Here is a 15,594-nt window from a genome sequence, read left to right as displayed (position 1 = left end):
TCAACTACACTTCTTTTTCTTTCTTTCTTTCTTTTTTTTTTTTTTTTGAAGTAGGGGAGGTAATTATGTTTGTTTGTTTATTTATTTATTTATTTATTTATTTATTTATTTATTTATTTATTTAATGGAGATACCGGGGATGGAGCCCAGGACCTTGTGCATGCTAAGCACGTGCTCTGCCACTGAGCTGCACCCTCCTCCCTTTCAAGCGCACTTCTAAGAGCAGTATGAGTTCAGGTGACAATTTTTTCTTTTCATAGAAAGACTTTGGTGATCAAGGAAGCAGTATGTTGATTTGCATTTTGGTGCAAGCTCCTTATCAAATGTGAAACAGCACTTTGAAAAGCACTATAGTTTATAATAACTAAAAGTTAGAAGTAGAAGTCCATAGGGAGTATTTGTTGGATAAATTTAATAATTCAAAACCAAGTCTTATTCATTTAAAGTAAGGAAATCTACAATGTCAGTATATATATACACACACACGGTATATGTGTACACACATGGGATGGAGCGGAAAAAATGCTGCAGAGCAGTATGACTATAGTAAGAGGGACAGGATGAAAAAGTACAAGTGTGTTTGTGCACAGAGATTCTGGAAGCATACAAAAGACATCGTTAACCACAGTTATCTTTGGAACGCGGGAACGGATCATGAGAGATCGGACGTGGGGCTTTTTTATCTTGTGTCCCTCTATACTGCTTCAATATTTCTACAGCTAGCATAAGGTACATTTATAATGTTTTAAAACATGAATTAAAAAAATTGTTTAAAAGTCATGAATTAGACTCACTGCAGATCAAATTTCCAGAAGACTTACTGAGACAATCTTCACATGGGATGAAGTTCCATGGAGTCATTTGTGTAGAGATGTAAGAACACATCAGCTTGTTTTTCCAAACTCAGCAATCTGTTTTTCTCACCTTATGAAAAGAGTTTATTATGGCCCATGTACACACCTCCCAAACCAAATGTTTAGTCCATCTCGAGGATGGGTCTTGAAGCTGGGAAGTGCTGAAGTTAGGGCTCTGTCCCTGCAGCGTGATAATCAGTCACCTAATTCTGATCACGACTGTTTGAAAGAAGTACAGGACCAAAGGACTCTTTGTGCTCAAAAAGGCCCGGAGATGGGAGATCATAACAAGCCTTTGACAAAATCTAGGGGTCCTATATGCTTCATGGAAACCGCAACTTATACTGCCAAAAATTACGGGATATTAGGCTATTCAGAGTCATCTGGAACACATTAATAATCGTTAACGTTTGTACAGTACCATGCAGTTTGCAAAGCACTTTCGTGGCCACTGTCTTACTTAATCCTCACAACAGACCTTTGGAGTAGGTAAATTTTATAGATCAAATTTTATAGAAGCAAACAAGGGGCACAGAAGACTTAGGCTTAGCCCCCAAAGTCACTCAGGAGGGAAGAGGCAACGCCAGGTCACGCCAGCCCGAGTTCTCACCACCGCCCCATGCTGCCTTCCAAGGCAGAGCCGACCTGAGACGCCCCAGACAGAGGGCTCCGGGCAGCTTGCTCTTACTCTCTGTGTTTATTTGCGTGATGTTACGCCGTTGAGCTGGATGAGTTTAAAAGCAGACCGTGGCGGCTGCCACTGGTTGTTAAACACTGCTACTTGGAGCAGGCGGAGGGTGCAGACAGCAGCTCGCCTTCGGAGTCCTCTGAGCGGGATCACTCAGGGCAAACAGTGCAGAGAGCCATTCTTGCTGACCCGAATGAAGGAAGCTGTCGCACACACTGTGCTTCCTACGGGCAAGTCGGTTCTTCCTTTCCTTTGTTCTGCTTTAAGCTTTTCTTCAGGAAGATCAAAGTAATGGTAATAACACGATCTTCCTTGAGGTCTCTGATACCGACTTTGATCAGTTCACGGCAATCTGTCATGTCAGTTTTCCTTTCCCAAAGCTCTCTATTTAAATGCCCACATCTCATATTCCATTTATGTTTCTACTTTCTTGCACATAAACCCTATAGAGAGAAATTAAAATTACGTGATATCTTCCATTTATTGAGCACCTATTAAACGCCAAGAATGTGGCAGGCACCGTATATATCCCATATTATCTCTAAACCTTGCAGCAAACTCTACAGGGTGTAACTCATCACTGTCACTTTGCAGATGAAGAAACTGAAGCAGAGAGTGACTGAGCCTGGATCCCGCAGTAGTGAGTGGCAGAGCTCGGACGCAAATGTCCATCTGTAGCCTCAAAACCAAGGTTCTCTCCAGTGCATAGCACACAGTAACAATGCTTACTGTACTTAGCTACTGAAGAAGGTATTTAATGAAAATGCTCGTGTTGAAGTTATGTGTTTTAGCAGTTAGCATCACACTTCCTTTTCGTCGTCTCTTAGATGGGGGGTTGGTGGTCTAAGGTGATGAAATTCAACCCTAATACAAATGCAGTGCTCCCATGTTATCCCTGACCAACCCAAGGAGAATTATGGCATATAATGGACCCTTCTGTTCTAATGTCTCTCTCCACCTGGTCAACTCTCAAAAGAAAACAAAATTCATATGATCATTGAGGTCTAGAAATTAACTTTTATTTTAAATCTGTCAAGAACTCCTGGCAGTTATTAATTTTATTAAAATGATTACATATGGCAAAACAAAGAATAGAGGTAATTCTATTTCTCTACAACATAAATTATGAGTTAGAGTCTCAGCTGCTGACTCGGCATTGTTGAAGATTTTTTTAAAGGATTTGGGGGGACTTTAATTTCCAGAAAATGTTAAAGCAGCAAAAGAAAAAATAAATTAAAAGTAATTGCAATTGGAGAAATTGCCAGGGATGTGCTAATTATAAACTCTTCTTGATGTGTTTATAAAGGCCAGACTCCAAGCTTTGGTATTAAAAAAAGAGAAAAATCATGAGAAGAGCTGTCCTATATTGGCTTGTCATCCACGGTTTATAACATAGAACAAATTTGCTAATTCTTATTGAAAAGACAGCAAAAATGAATTATGACTAATTCAAATTAAAAAAAAACAGCATCCATTTATCTAACTGAAATATGTCAAAACAAACACAATTTTATTAAAATATTTAATAACAGAATAACTTATAGTAGTATGAAAAAGAGTGAAGTACTGGTCCTCTGTTTTCTTTGACATGATCGCATTTTGGCAAAACTGCTTTACATAGATTCCAAAGTTTTTATCATGGATCCGTAACTATTTAAGGATGTAAACCAAAAGAACTCATACTTCATCTGATCATACAGTCATAACTTAACATATCTTGCTTTGTACTTACTCTTACTGCAAACAGCAATTTAGAAAACAAAGTAAAAATATATATATACAAAATATTTTTATATCAAATTATTTTCATTACACTAAATAAACCCAACCCCCAAATGCTATGTTACATGAAAAAGTGTCCTACAATTTATATCAAGACTGATATGTCCATATATCAGCTAGAGCAGCGTTTGGTTTTAAAAGCATTTTGCAAAATAACAAAAAATGTCACCACATGGCTGCACTGTTGGCTCTCATTCACACTCACAAAAAATGCCTTCCAGTTTAAAAAAAAAAATTACAGAATAGATTACATACCCAGAAAAAGCATCCCACTATGAAAGAGTCAAATCCCTTTTACTTCTCTGAGCACAAATACTCTGTTATATTTGGCATCCCTACTGTTTATTCAAATTTCAGGACTCCCCAAGCTGATTAGAATATTAATGTTTGATTGAAACAGATCTTCTTTCTTGATATTGATTATTTCTCACTCAATGATAGTTTAATTTAGAAACAAAGTGTTCTTTCTTTTAACGCATGATTTCACTTAACTTTTACCTTAATGTCCTACTTGGCAAAATCAAGGAACTGTTCAATGTTTTGTTTTCCATATGTTTTAAATTTAAAAAATCAATTTTGTGTGTATATATATTCACATAGAGATACATTTCTTTTATTGCCTTGTTCTCAATGCAATATAAATTGTCCATCAGCAATTGCAATTTGACATGAACCAAATAAGAGGTTTTTAGCCATTCCATATGAAAAACACTGAACTCTAATGCAAACAGGATTATGTTGAAAACTAAACTATAGATTTAGTTTTATGCAGGAAAATTATTTAGATTTATAAACTTTTTTCCCAGAACTTTGGCAAAAATTTAGAAAAAGAAAATCCAGATCAATCCTAAAGGGCATTGTGGTGCCTTCCAGCAGGGCTTAAAAACTTTTTTTTCCTGATCACAATCGTTGCCACTTTTCTTAAAGGTATACAGTGTGATCCCCAGACCTTCCATTTTGGAAGTTTGTAACCTACCAGATAGGCAGGGAAGATACATGCATAAAATTCTCACTGTCACTCTGCAAAGCACACTGAACAAGTTTTACACAGTGCAGAAGGTTTAGTTTTTTTTTTTGTTTTTTTTTTTTTTCTCTTTAAAGGAACACTTCATTCGGGCTGAATAGTTTTCCAAGTTTTAACATGTGAATTACTGAACACATTTCAAGGGCTTTCAGCAATGATGGTTTCAGTCCTGGCACGGGCAGGTCCATCTGGAATGGTACACACAGTCTAATAAGCATTGTGGCGTTGTCATTTTGAGGCATAGCTGCTCCACTACGCCCACGTTGTAGCTTAGTTTCGGGAAAGCAAGGCACTTACTGTAATGGCAAGGCGGACATTTTATGCATACTTGGGAGTAACATAAAATAAGTTAATATTTTTGACTACAGTGAGGTTTTATAATTTATGTGTCTTTTATAGAAGCAACTAAATGATATACTTAGGATGATTAAAAAATGAGAAGAGTTTTGAAAGGGAGTCGTTTTCACTCCCACTCTGGCTCTTAGGATGAGAGGTTTATGAGAAAAACACTGAGGCAAAGGACAGCCTTCAACCTGAAGAGCGACTGGCTCTTAGAACTGCTGAGCCAAGGGCACCTTGACCGTCTTTACTTCTGCTATGTGGGACGACTTCTGGATGATGCAGCTGGTGGTCCCCTGCAGCTGGTCCTTTCCCTGGGCGAGATTTGTCAGGGCCATCGCTGCGTTGATCTCCCTCCAGTATGTGTCATCCTTGTTCGGCCCCCTTCTGTTAGCTGCACTGGATTTAAGCGGAACAGAAAGACAACGGTCAAACTCACGGCAGCGGATGCAGAAAGGGCTGTCACCGAAAAGTGCCCGTGGCAAAGAAAAACATACCGCTCACCTGTCACCCTTATTGGATCCGTTTTCCAGAGTGTCTGCAAAGAAAAGCAGAGATTCGATTGATTTCCTTTTCGGCCTTCTTTTTTAAGCTCAGGCATCTATCTCATCATTCATTACCAGGAATAAAGGTTCATCAGGAAATCCGGTTGAAATTTATTTATTTTTTATGAAAAAGATGTGAAGAAAAAGAATCTCTTCACAAAGAAACAGGAGTAAGATGAGAACAGGTAATGAAGAATAAAAAGCAGCTTTTGTAAATATATAAACATCTGAGGTTAATTTGCTCTGAGACTTGGGGAGGGAGATGGTTTAGGAAAAGAGGGCTAACTGTACTGGGCCTGTTCTGGTCTCGCCCCACCCTTACCTGCTGGACCTCTGCGCAGATATCATGTCCCACAAGGTCTGGGGTGCAGCTTCCTGAACTAGGAAACCAGCGGGTTCCTAGATGATCTCCAGGTGCCTGTGCTCAACAGTCTATGAATTCATGGGACTCAAACCTTCATCTCGGAAAAAGGACTGGCAAATAGCCCCCTCCGGCTAGTTAGCAGCTGAGTAACAGACCTGGTACTGACAGCAACCCAGGAGTAACCCAGCATGTCAGAATAAGCAGACTCCGGTCTCCAAGCCCCACACGAGCCCCCCATCCTGGCGCTGTAGGAGATGAAAGGGTGTGGGCTTCTGCTTACGCATCTTCACATTTGGTTTGGATTTGCCCCCTCACTCAGAACACCACTGTCTACCAAAACCACATCAATGTGAAGGAAGATGAAGTGGGTTCTTGTTCTTGACTGAATCTGCAGAGCTCCTCTGGCCATAAGAATAAGGTATTGGGAACAACAGACAAGCTGGAGGGAAAGAAGTACAGAGGGTAAAGAGGGAATACCCCCCACCATGCTAAGGAGGTAAAAACAAAGGAGCGGGGCTGGGACTCCCCATTAGCCTGGGAGACTCCAAAAATACAGTGGTGAACTCACTGCCACCATCATCACCACCATCATCACCTTCGTCACCACCACCAGCATCATCATCAACAACAAAAACCACCGAGAAGCTACAGAACGAGGCGCTGTGCCCCACACGGGAAGCACAAAAACATGGTGTTGTCTCAAAGTCGTCTTTGAGTTCCCTGGTCTCTGAAAAACTGTCTTTTCCTGCCCTCCGGCCTCTCCCTTTCCTCTCCTCCCCTAACTCCGTATTTCTGAAGGCAACATTCTTTCTCTGCAATACTCAAGGCTAGTTAAACCACGCAGCACAGTTCCCAGTCCTGGGCTCCGAGAGAGTCATGGAAATAGATGAGACTTGCGGGGGAAGAACACGAACATGATCATCATGTAGTCCAGACAGGGCAACAATTCCCCTGGGGGCGAGAGGGTCAGGAGAAAAAAAAAGAAAAAACATGCAAAATAAAATAAAGAAGCAGAAAAAAAAAGAAGATAATTACATGACTATGTTGATAAGGCAGCTAACTTTGATGCCCTCGATGGAGGAAAAGAATCAGGGAAGCTGGTTAGTTAATCTGTCCTGACTCAGGCTGTGCAGTGTAGAGCAGGAGACAATAATGGGTCACTATGAGTTCTCTGCACAGCCTTTCACCCAAGGACCATCCCCAATGACAAACAAACAAACAAACAAAAAAAAAAAAAAAAAGGAGGAGAAGAAGAAGAAAAGCAAACAAAAGCACTTAGTCAACAAATAACACAGTTGTTAAGAAGAATAAATAAGATAATGTGTATCTGGCCCCCAAATGGAGGAACAAATGTTAGCTCCTTTGGCCTCCTCTCATGTTAGGGACCTCCGGCGGGGGGGTAACTGGACTCGTGAGTGGCTGGACGGTCACCCTCTGGAGCCCTGTCAGTCTCCGGGTCTTCCGGCCCCTCCGAGGTTGCCCAGGATGGTTAGCTACACTTGTGCTGCTTGACAATTTTGGAATTACATTACTTATGTAAACAGAGGAAAAAGAACAACAGATTTGAGTGTGCAGAACTCTGATCATCCTAGTTTACAGGGCACGTTCCGTGCGTGCGCCAGGCCTGATTCCAAGCACTTTTTGTCTCAGCTGATTCAGCGCTAGTGACGGCGCAGGTAGATAGCAAGTCTCTGTCACGTCCATCGGGTCCTTCTTCTTTTGGTGCTGTTATCTGCACATCTTCACTCAGTAATGACAGAGACAAGGCGCTACCAGAACAGGGAAATAGGTCAGTGCCTTTGTTTAGGACCAGGAAAGTCAGCAACACTGGACATTTTACAGAGAGAAAAAAAAAATGAGTTAGGCCTTTGCTCAATTTTGCCCACAAATTGCAACAATTCTGTTGCCAAAGTGAAGCAATAGTTTATGGAGCTATTTATTCAATGGAAAGACTTGGCAAAAGCAGAATAAGTTTCATGAAGCTTAAATGACATTAGGGAACTAACAAAACATAATTTAGAAAAGACCATGTAACTGATGCTCTGGCTTACAAACCCAGCCAACTCGCATGTGCAGAGGGGACCAGAATCATACTCCCCACCGGAATGGCCAACGGAGAGTGATCACCGACCGTGCAGATGACAAGAAGGAAGCTTGCGGCTGTCAACCGTGTAGTGAGTGACTGGATCTGCAAGGCCGTAAACGAATGGAGCCTGCTTGTGGAAAGAGGATGTGTAATTCCCCATTGAGGTCCCCGGGAGCTTCTATTTCAGATGAAGAGTGAGCTTCTCTGTCCTGCCGCCCCGCAGCCGGCCGGACGCTCCTAGCCCTCCCTAGGGCTGTCTGCTGGGACTCGTTCCACCAAGAAACAAGTTTACTATGGCCAACCGTGAAATTATAAAATCCTGCTTACTCTTGGGGTGTATGTGTTTTACAGCTTAGTGCCTATGAAAATATCTTTGAAGTGTAAAAACAGAGACTCCAGTCCCCGGTTGCGTAAACTTAATTAGCTTCATGAATTTCGACTATGTCCTTGCAACAAAGATGAGTCCTGCGTTTTCTTTCTAAGGCAGGTGGGCACGTTCAGTGTCACTGGGTATGGGTTCAGGTTCCTCTCCCAGCAACACAGAAAAGACTTCATAAAAAGTAATGAAGAGAAGAAATATTCAGCACCTCTAGCCGTAGTCAATGCTAAAACAGCCCGTAATAAACTCCGGTGTCAAAGACTTCAAACCAAGAAGAAAAAGCTGACTACGGCTGCTTTTGGGGGTCTCCATGCCCAGGGTGGTTTTGGCGCAAGCCATAAATTGGTGTCAGAAGGGCATGCTTTTCCTGCTGCTGTTACTGGTGGGCTGCTGGGTGTCACTGACATTTTCTGCATCCCAGGGCCACCGCCTGCAGAGTCTAGTTCCCAAAAGAACTCGCAAAAGAAAGATAGCAAACAGGGGCCCTTTCACTCTGAAACATTTGTGCTTTTGTAGGAAAGCAAAGGACTATAAAGGTCTGGCAGTTTGGGGAGTTTTTTCCCCTATTCCTTATGCTGAGATGAAATCTGGGGAAAGGCCCCAGCTGCTTTAGAGAACTGAGATCATTTGAGGGGAGCTCAGAAAATTTATAATCCACTCATTCTTTTAAATCATTCTGTTAAATGTGATTTTTTTTTTTTTGCATGCTCCTTTTCTTTTAAGTATAAATTTGCTGGCTCTTATCTGGTTCAAGTAGTTTGTCTTTTCAGCCAATCATCAGTCTTTAAGGAGTGGTGGGTTTCTGGACCACCACTCAATGCTGCTTCGGCAGACAGGATGTCTCACAGGCTCCCGGTAGCTAAGAAACAATCGGCCTGGAGAAGGAAGGTTCTGAACGCTGCTGAAAAGAGGGAAGTTGTCTCGAGCAGACGTTTCCCTGCCATTACTGAACACGCTCAGACTCGGGGTCTGACTGCCTGACGTTCGGCTCAGCTGTGTCCCTTACTCTCTGCAAGTAGCTTGGCTCAGCCTCTCCCAAGTCTGAGCTAAAATGCCTCTTTAGATTCTAAGGTTCCAAAAATCAGCTACGCTGTCAATTACCATAAAAGCAACTGGTTGGCAGGAACAACTTATTGAGCCAGCCAAAAGAGCGTGTTTTAAGACCAAAAAAGAAAAGGAACAAAAAAAAAAAAAAGAAAAAAAGAGGTGCATAGTTAGGAAAATCTTGGATGCTGTAAAACCCAGACCATGTTGAAACTTAAAGTCGGGCTATCCTCAGTTTGGACATGTGTTTCCTTATAAAGTTAAGTAGAGAAACAATTATAGAGAAAATTCAGTTCTACTGCAACCCGAGATATGTGAGCACAAAGCCCTGTAGGCCAAGTGTCCACCCCTCAAGTTTGAGAAATGAAATTTAGAAATATTCATTCTGAAATATATTCCTGAGGTAATATTTCTAGTCATAAAAAGAGACAGAAATATGGCCAAATCTTCTGCACTCAGTTTTTTCCTCCAAATTTAAACAATAAGCCCTAAAGTTAAGAATGTTTTAAAATGTTCCACAAAATACTACTCACACCACTGAAAGGTAAATAAAATGAAGATTAAGAATGAGCATTTTAAATTAAATAATCTAAAAATCATATATTGTATGTTTCCCTAAATTACAATGGAGAGAGAGTCCCAGATGCTTGGCAACTTGGTGGGTCTTGGGGCTGTTACTGGAGATAGCAGGTGTGGACAGCCAGAATCTAGTATTTCTGATCTCTGAGGTCCTGAGAGCCCCTGGGACAGCAGATCAGTTTCTGGAGTTATTTACATACTTGGAACAACTGAGAAAAATAACAGGACTCCAGTGAGCAAGGCAGATGTAAAGCCTCACTGAAGATTCTGAAATACCCAATGCCCCAAACTTGTAGGACCTCACACCAGACAGAGCAAGGGACCCCCTGTTCCCATGTCACGGTCTCTCTCTCCTTCCCAAGCACTGGACCCGGACTGTGCTCACACACACTCATACAGACTGGTTCCGCTGTGACTCTGCGTTCCTTTCCTTATTAAAATAGCATTTGTTGTTATTCTCTAATAAGAAAGTAATGCCAGTTGGCTGCAGAAAATCCAAGAAGAGTGTGAAAGAGAAAACTCAAACTAATATTTGCATATATGGCCTCCCAGAGCAAGTTTTTATACATTTTTTTTAAAAAAGGGGTCATTCTGCACACGTTTTAAAACTTGCTTTTCGCTCAACTTCCACTTTTGCTTTACCCTTCTGTTAATAAATAAGATAATCTCCTACCATTTGGCCTTCTTTGATGTGGCAGTGATTTTTTTTGCCTGTGAAAAAGAAACAGCTTGAAAGAATTCAAAATCCAGCTCCATCCAGTTTAAACTTGAATCTCAAGAGTCTTGAAAGTTACAAGAAGGGGTCATCTTTAACATAACAATTACTGACGTTGAATGAGTGCTCATTCTTCTGCCAGGAACTCTACACATGGTATCTGGTTAAATACTTGGAATAACCCTGGGAGACAGCACCATAGTCTTTACTTTAAAAAGACCCTGTAGCTTAGAGGGTTCCAGAAACTTGCAAAGGACTCAGGCTGGAACTTGGCTCTAGACTCTGAAGGTCATGCTTTTAACTGCTGCATTTCATTATTCAAGTGATCTCGGTTGGTAAAGCCACCTTCAAAGACCGAGGCGAGGGCTAACGCATTGTTTGCAGAGAAAGCTTATTGAAAACCTATTAAACACTCTTCCTGCACTGTTTGCTAGTATCTTAGACCACAGAGATACAAAAAAAAACCCTTTTTTCCCTCCTTATGATTTAATCTGTAATGTAAAAAAATCGGTCCAAATCACAGAATAGGAAGTCTCTTCTGAGCTCATCCCTACTTTAATTAGAGTGACACTGTAATAGATGTGACGTGCCCACACTCACTCTCCCGTCACCAGGAGTGAATGACCACTCGTAAACTCCTGGACAGCTGTCACTGCATCACTTTTAGAGGGAATGTTCGTGGTTATCCTCTCTTTGGGGTAGTGAGAGCTTTTGAATGAGTAAAGATAAATCATCCTAAGTGATTCTGCCCACAAAGGAAGGGGAAAAAAAAACACCCAACAATCTGTAACATTTATCTGTTGAGGATTAAACTGCTTTTTCCAGTGCCACCAACCAAAAGTGAATTACACTTTAAGACTTCGGCATGACAGGAAGAGACTGCCACTAAAACCTGGCGAATATCAAGGCTATTGCTCGTGGAAGGATTAGTGGAGCCTTTTGGAATAGTGAAAATTAGGAAATGAAACCCACCTCATCTTCATGGATGGGTCTGGCATGTTTTTTCCCCTTGTGCAATATACTAGCTAACTTACTTATCCTAGGGCCTTGAAAAATGAGTGGCTTCCAAAGGTATTTCAGAGTTTGAAGAAAAATCTTTTCCAAAAATTAAGCCAGTGTCTCCTGCAGCCATGACTTTCACTATCTGGCTAAAGAAAGTTTTCCTTCCTGCTACCTCTCATGTGGGCAGGCCTCTCACTAGGGCTAATGGTGCCCAGCTGTCCTAGACCCCCAGGGTCCCCACATACAGCTGCCTTTCTGTCACTGCATCCTCTTCTCTATGTCACGCCAGAAAACAAGCATCAGAAACCACACCCCTGTATTCTGGACCGATAGTGAAGAGCTCTCAGGTCAGGACGGGGGCAGCTGGCATCTCAAGCATTTGGGATAGGTTATATTTCCATTCACAACAATGACACACTATCTTTCGTGTTCCAGGAATACCTATGGATAAATCTGTTAAGTGTTGATGGGCACTTTGCAGATAGGGAGCTCTAAAGCCTCCTTTGGCTTTTTACGCAGAGAACCTGCGGCTGGTGTCTCCTGATTAATTCCCAGCTGTACCTTTGTTCTGGTAAAATGCAGTTATTCTGACCTCATCAGTCTGGACGGGAAGACTAATGGTATAGGAAGTGGGGCCTGTAACTTGAAAGTAGCTTTTCAAATAAGCAGAATACCACCCAATTAGAATGTCTCCACTTCCCTTTCCATCTTTTCCACTAATATATTAAATTTTTTCGATGTTAAGTTAGCCTGCGTGGTCCCATTACCAAGATCGCTCCTCTGTGATCTCAAAGGCTCCACCTTCCTAAAGTCTAAAACTTTCAGTCTGAAATTTTACTTTGAAGCTTAGAATCCAGTCCATGGGGAGGAAATTGATGGTGAGTAACCAGAAAGGGGGTCTGGGAATGTTAAATATTCTCATTTCTATTCCTAGCACGTCATTACTGACTACGAGGGTGGTCTGGAGTGAGGCACACAGGCAGCACTGGGCAGTGGTTAGAGCCCAGACGCTGGAGCCAGACAGCAAGAGTTGGACCCCTGCTCTACGACGGAGTCTGTGTGACAGCTGGCTATCTGCTTGACCTCTCTGTGCTCCAAATGTCTCACCTACAAAATGAGGTTAACCGCACTAGATTCAGAGCATTGTTATGAGGACCACATGATTTCATATTTTCTAAGACACCTAAAAGAAAACTTAAGCACTATATAAGTCCTTGTAAAATTAAAAAAATAATTAACCTATTCTCTTACTTTATTTCTTACATCTAGAATATGGGGTTGAATTCAGTCACCAGAAAAATTAGTGTTGTTCAGAGAATTCATATAAAAACCATTATATAAGGATGAAATATTTTAACTCTAGGCAAAGCCCATCAGCTCAGATTAATGGACTAAATGTGCAGAATCTATCATCTTCAAAGACAAAATGGCTTTTCTGAGGCTACTTGTGCCAAAGTCCTGTAGCATGCCAAGACAAAGAGCACTGGAACACATTAAAGAGTATCTGCTAACTTGAAGTGTCTAACGGATGTTGTTACTTCGTACTCTCAGGGGGAATACTGGAGATGCTACCCCCAAATGTTTCATCTGTGAAAGCTAGGTTTCCAGCCAACATCTCAGAAAATGACTTCCTAACTATCCATGAATAACTTCCGTGTGTTGCAAGGGGCATTAGTTGTTTATAAAAATGCTCCCTTCTACGTGCAAGTTGGGCTACTAGTTCTGAACACAGGGTGGACTGACAGATTCTTAGCTCAACTTTAATTTTGTCCCCATGTTCCACCACTGACATTCATCCTCTAAGTTCTGCAATAGCACAAGGGCCCCTTCTCTTGAGATTGACTTAACAGCAGCCATCCTGCAGGTCTAGAAGGTTCACTTGTTTAATGAGTATATAGCTGGATAATGTTAGGTTACAAAATACCAATACAACTTTCTTCAGCAAAAAAAAAAAAAAAAAATAGCCATTTAGTTGGGGAAAAAAATGTGCATTTGTAGTAAATGAGAAATTGGCTGGAAAGTCTGGCTCCATCCATGCATTTTCAAGCTCTTCAGTATCTCTGAAAAACCATCAAAAAGTAATTCTGCTTTGATATATGAACCATAGTGTATCTCAGAATTGGCTCACATTATGGCCAGGCCTTTCAAATTCCGTAAATTACCATCTCCAGAAATGACACTTCAGACAAGGAGATCTTGCTGTTAAACCTGTCGGAATGCATTAACACCAGAAATGACACAATAAGAGAAATGACGTTCGCCAACTTCTTGGATCTTTCAGAAGAGGAGCAAATGACACTTTCTCTGGTCCCAGTTCATCTGCCGTATTTATTAATAGAAAAGAGGCATATTTTAGACACAAGATGCACAGTATCACCCGTCCTTCTCCACATTTCAGATATGTCTTGATGTTCCTAATACACTTAAAATGTTAAAACTCTACTTGGCACATCAGTGTTCTGTGTTCACACATTTCTACATTTAAAGGTTCTGTGATTCTCTGCTTTTAATTTCAGAAACAGTCCTTTAAACTCTAAACTAGGGTGGGGAGGGACTTTCAAATGAAAATCAGGAAAATTTTTGTTGATGATGTTGAAGGCAGGGGAAGTTAAAAAGCAGGCAGGCATACAGACTAAGTGGAACACTGTGCCACATGCCCTGGCTGTGGATGGAGGTCCTACAGGTCTTCTGAGGCCCCGTTTTGACCAACAGAAGACCAGACAGCCACTCTCTCCTTTACACCTTGACAAAGGACTTCCACTCTAAATTCTGCCCAGGAATCTACACCCCAAACCATTTATGAAATTCCAGTGGCATACAGATCCTATTCCACCGTTACCACCTAAACACAGAATATGAGAAATTTCTAGAGGACAGGAGGGGATAAGGTGCTTACACTTGACAAGGTGATCTGTTTAGGGAGCAAACAAAAACCTTTTCCAGACCAAAAACTCCTTTTTGTACAGTAATTTGCCTAAGACCAGAGGAAAGCAGTGAGGGGTTCACTAGGAACAGGGCCTCGGGTGAGTCATTTACGTGCACTGGAGCTCAGTGTCTCCACCTGTAAAATGGGACTAATAGTAGCACCTACCTCTCAGGGTTGTGGTGAGGATTAAATGAGGTGCCCAGCTCTGGCGATGGAGCCTGGCACGTAGGAAGGGCTATGGCGTGACGATTCTCTAAGTAAAGAAGAGAAGCTGTCAGTCACCCTCCACTAGCCGAGGGCGCCCCCAGGTTCCATGGAAGTGCTAAGCCCCCTGTGGGTTTCTGCTCCCCTCTTAGCCTCTAACCCATCTTCTTAGGATGGTGGAGAGAAGGGGACAGAACTTCTCAGAAGGGCAGGTTCCTGGCTCCCACCTCTCAGACTCTGAGTCTCTCGGTCACAGATGCAGACAAGGAACCTGCCCTGGCACAAGCCCCCAGGTGTCCTGAGTTGATGGGGCCTGGGGAGTGCACTGCGGTCCGTGGAGAATTCCAGAATGCTGGAACTCCTGGGTGTTCACTCAATGCGACAGTACAAGGCGGTATTTCTTTAGTACCTTTCAAAAATATTATAGCTTCCTAGACTTCCAACCAGGGTCAAATAACAGTCTAGAGGCTGTATTTAATAAAGCAAGTTCTTGATTCTACTTTCGTATTAATAGCAGATATCACATATGTCTTAGGAAAATATTGTTCAGAAATGGCTGACTCCAGTTTCAAAACGCCTTTGTCTATTTTTGCTTAAATATGAATATAATGCCACTAAAACTGCCCTTTTTTGGGGGGGGTGTAAAATGGCTTACTTGAATTACTTTCCCCAGTTATTACAGTTTTTTACTATGCCATGACGTATAGCTCAGGGAGGGTCATTACAAGTACAAACTTGAGGATAAAGGAACGCAAGATTTTCATCGTAACATACTACAGAGTACTTCAGAATAATCAAATCACCCTCCTGCTTCTAACTGGAGCAGCCGTGGTAATAACAGACTGTTACAAGATCCGTTTTTTCTGTTTTGAAAATAAACATGCAGGCTCAGCGCTATATTGCTGTGATGGGGGGCCTTTTATTTTTGGAAGTCTTGTATTTTTTTTTTAGCTTTCCTTTGGGAAAACAGGGTGATAGCAATCCAGATGGGGGTCATCAAAAACCAATTATTCAGCCTAACATGGATTTTTTTCTTTCTAGGGTAGGTTAATAAGCCTTTATA

The 15,594-nt window shown here is 41.6% G+C and overlaps 1 protein-coding gene across 10 annotated transcripts in view; it reads right to left on the bottom strand.

Moving 5' to 3' along the window:
- Window positions 1–2,539: 2,539 nt before the first annotated feature.
- MKX (mohawk homeobox) overlaps window positions 2,540–15,594 on the bottom strand; it is a 63,622-nt gene continuing 50,567 nt past the window's right edge. For 9 of the 10 annotated variants that reach the window (XM_074358092.1, XM_074358100.1, XM_074358095.1 and 6 more), the window contains exons 6-7: window positions 5,192–5,225; window positions 2,540–5,086 (exon numbers count right to left, since the gene is read on the bottom strand). In XM_074358092.1, the coding sequence (XP_074214193.1) occupies window positions 4,900–5,086; window positions 5,192–5,225 (221 nt within the window). In that variant the 3' untranslated portion in view covers window positions 2,540–4,899. The remainder of the gene's footprint in view (window positions 5,087–5,191; window positions 5,226–15,594) is intronic. The other variant, XM_074358103.1, reaches the window with a different exon arrangement.

This window comes from Camelus bactrianus, chromosome 35 (genome assembly GCF_048773025.1).
Source record: "Camelus bactrianus isolate YW-2024 breed Bactrian camel chromosome 35, ASM4877302v1, whole genome shotgun sequence".
Lineage (NCBI taxonomy): Eukaryota > Metazoa > Chordata > Mammalia > Artiodactyla > Camelidae > Camelus > Camelus bactrianus.
The sequence above is the reverse complement of the archived record's forward strand: the minus strand, read 5'-3'. Positions and strand labels throughout refer to the sequence as shown.